The sequence below is a fragment of the Nematolebias whitei genome, unplaced genomic scaffold, assembly GCF_014905685.2.
Source record: "Nematolebias whitei isolate Nwh7 unplaced genomic scaffold, NemWhi1 Nwh_scaf_10266, whole genome shotgun sequence".
In the NCBI taxonomy this organism is placed as follows: Eukaryota; Metazoa; Chordata; class Actinopteri; order Cyprinodontiformes; family Rivulidae; genus Nematolebias; species Nematolebias whitei.
In genome coordinates this window covers 1-2,102 of record NW_023628811.1, presented here as the reverse complement: position 1 = coordinate 2,102, position 2,102 = coordinate 1, and the positions used below count along the sequence as shown (strand labels likewise).

At 46.5% G+C, this 2,102-nt stretch overlaps 1 protein-coding gene across 1 annotated transcript; it reads right to left on the bottom strand.

The window, feature by feature from the left end:
• Nucleotides 1-473: 473 nt before the first annotated feature.
• Nucleotides 474-1,779, bottom strand: LOC119429895 (transmembrane protein 184C-like; the record flags this gene model as incomplete). The annotated part of the gene is made up of 4 exons (XM_037697412.1): nt 474-567; nt 1,217-1,294; nt 1,499-1,598; nt 1,667-1,779. Coding segments are annotated over 4 exons (385 nt in total), but the record flags the coding sequence as incomplete, so codon positions are not given.
• Between the last annotated feature and the right edge of the window lie 323 nt (nt 1,780-2,102).

Here is a 2,102-nt window from a genome sequence, read left to right as displayed (position 1 = left end):
TTGGCTAATTGAGCATGGACTTTGTTGTTAGCTTTTGGCTACTTTCAGCTTTTAGCAAGATTTCACAACTTTTAGTTTCCAACTAGCCTTCTGTGATATTTAGTCAGTATTTTGTTTCATTTACCTTTTAGCTAATGTTTTGTTGCTTTAAGCTTGCATTTTGCTACTTCAGCTTTCAGCCTTCCTTCGTTTGCTATTTTTAACTTTTAACTAGCCTTTCACTAACTTACTACTTTTACTTGTAGCTAACTTTCTGTTATTTCTAGTTTGCAGCTAGCCTTATGTCGCTTTTAGCTGCATGTTGCTATTTTAGCTCTTAGCTAGCTTTTTGCTACTTAAAGCTTTTAGATATAATTAGCTGCTTTTGACCTATTGTTATACTTGTTGTAGCTTTAACTACTGTTTCAGCTTCTTCTTCTGTGTTTAAAAGCCTCGCTGATCTAAAAACAGATGCATCTGGAGCTGAAACTCACCGACGTTGCGAACCTGGTCCGTGACGTCGGCTCGGATATCTGAGAAGTCCCACATCGCCAAAAAACTGTCGAAACACGAGCCCTCCTCGGCTTCCTGGACGGTCAGAAGATCAGAGAAAAGACAATGAAGGAAGTGAACAGACAGACAGACAGGCAGGCAGACAGACAGGCAGACAGACAGGCAGGCAGGCAGGCAGCCAGACAGTCACACAGAGAGACACAGACAGACAGACAGGCAGGCAGGCAGGCAGACAGGCATTCAGGCAGGCAGACAGACAGGCAGGCAGGCAGTCAGACAGAGAGACAGGCAGACAGACAGGCAGTCAGACAGAGAGACAGGCAGACAGACAGACAGGCAGGCAGACAGAGAGACAGACAGACAGGCAGACAGGCAGGCAGACAGACAGGCAGGCAGACAGACAGACAGACAGGCAGTCAGACAGAGAGACAGGCAGACAGACAGACAGACAGGCAGGCAGACAGAGAGACAGACAGGCAGACAGGCAGGCAGACAGGCAGACAGACAGGCAGGCAGGCAGACAGGCAGACAGACAGACAGGCAGGCAGGCAAGCAGGCAGGCAGACAGTCAGACAGTCAGGCAGGCAGGCAGACAGACAGACAGACAGACAGACAAGCAGGCAGGCAGACAGACAGACAGACAGACAAGCAGGCAGGCAGACAGACAGACAGACAGGCAGGCAGGCAGACAGACAGACAGACGGGCAGACAGACAGACAGATACCTGGACGTAGGGTTTGTAGGTGAAGGTGTAGTGGTGGGCGATGGCAGCCAGGAACATTTCTATGCAGATGATGAAGTCCTGTCAATCATAAAGTTTATTTAAAAGGACTAAAACAAAAACAGAAGATCAAAAACAACAAAAACCTGATTAGTAACAAACAAACGACTGATTTTCCTGATTTAATAAATAATTATTGACGACTGAAGTCCAGAGAAGAGTCATTCCTGGGCCAGGTGTTGTTGTTCCTCTTCTTTTGTTTACGTGTGTCTTGTTGTTGTTTACCTGCAGTCCGGTGGCCACAGCCTCCACACTGTCCCAGTCCCAGGTGTGTCTGTCAGAAATCACTCCCACTTTCACCAGCAGAGCGATCAGAACCGCCTGCCTGCACACAAACCCAACGGATCAGAGCCGGTCGGACGTTCTGTACGTTCAGTCGAGGTCCGGTCCTACCAGAACGAGACGAAGACCACCAGCTTGACGCACAGGAACTTCCCCACGGGTCTGATGGGCTTCAGCTCGTCCCTCAGGGCCCGGTAGAGCAGAACCAGACAGTACATGGCAAACTGCAGACAAGACAGGCAGACAGGAAATCACCCTCAGATTTATAAATGGAGGTTTTAGTGATCCCAGAAAAAGCTGCTTGATTTCTTTGAGGGGTTTTAAATGTTTGATAAGTCACTGGAAAAGTCGATGTGATTTAGTTCTTGGTTTTAGTTCGGCCTGTCACGATAACAAATGTTGCTGCTGGACGATTAATGGTCTCAGAAATTATTGAGATAAACGGTAATATTGTTTGAAATTTGACAATTATTAGAAATTATTGTCAAATTTAAGAAGAAATGTTGGTTACCTTAATTTGTTTTGAATGTAATACCTGTTTTTGAAG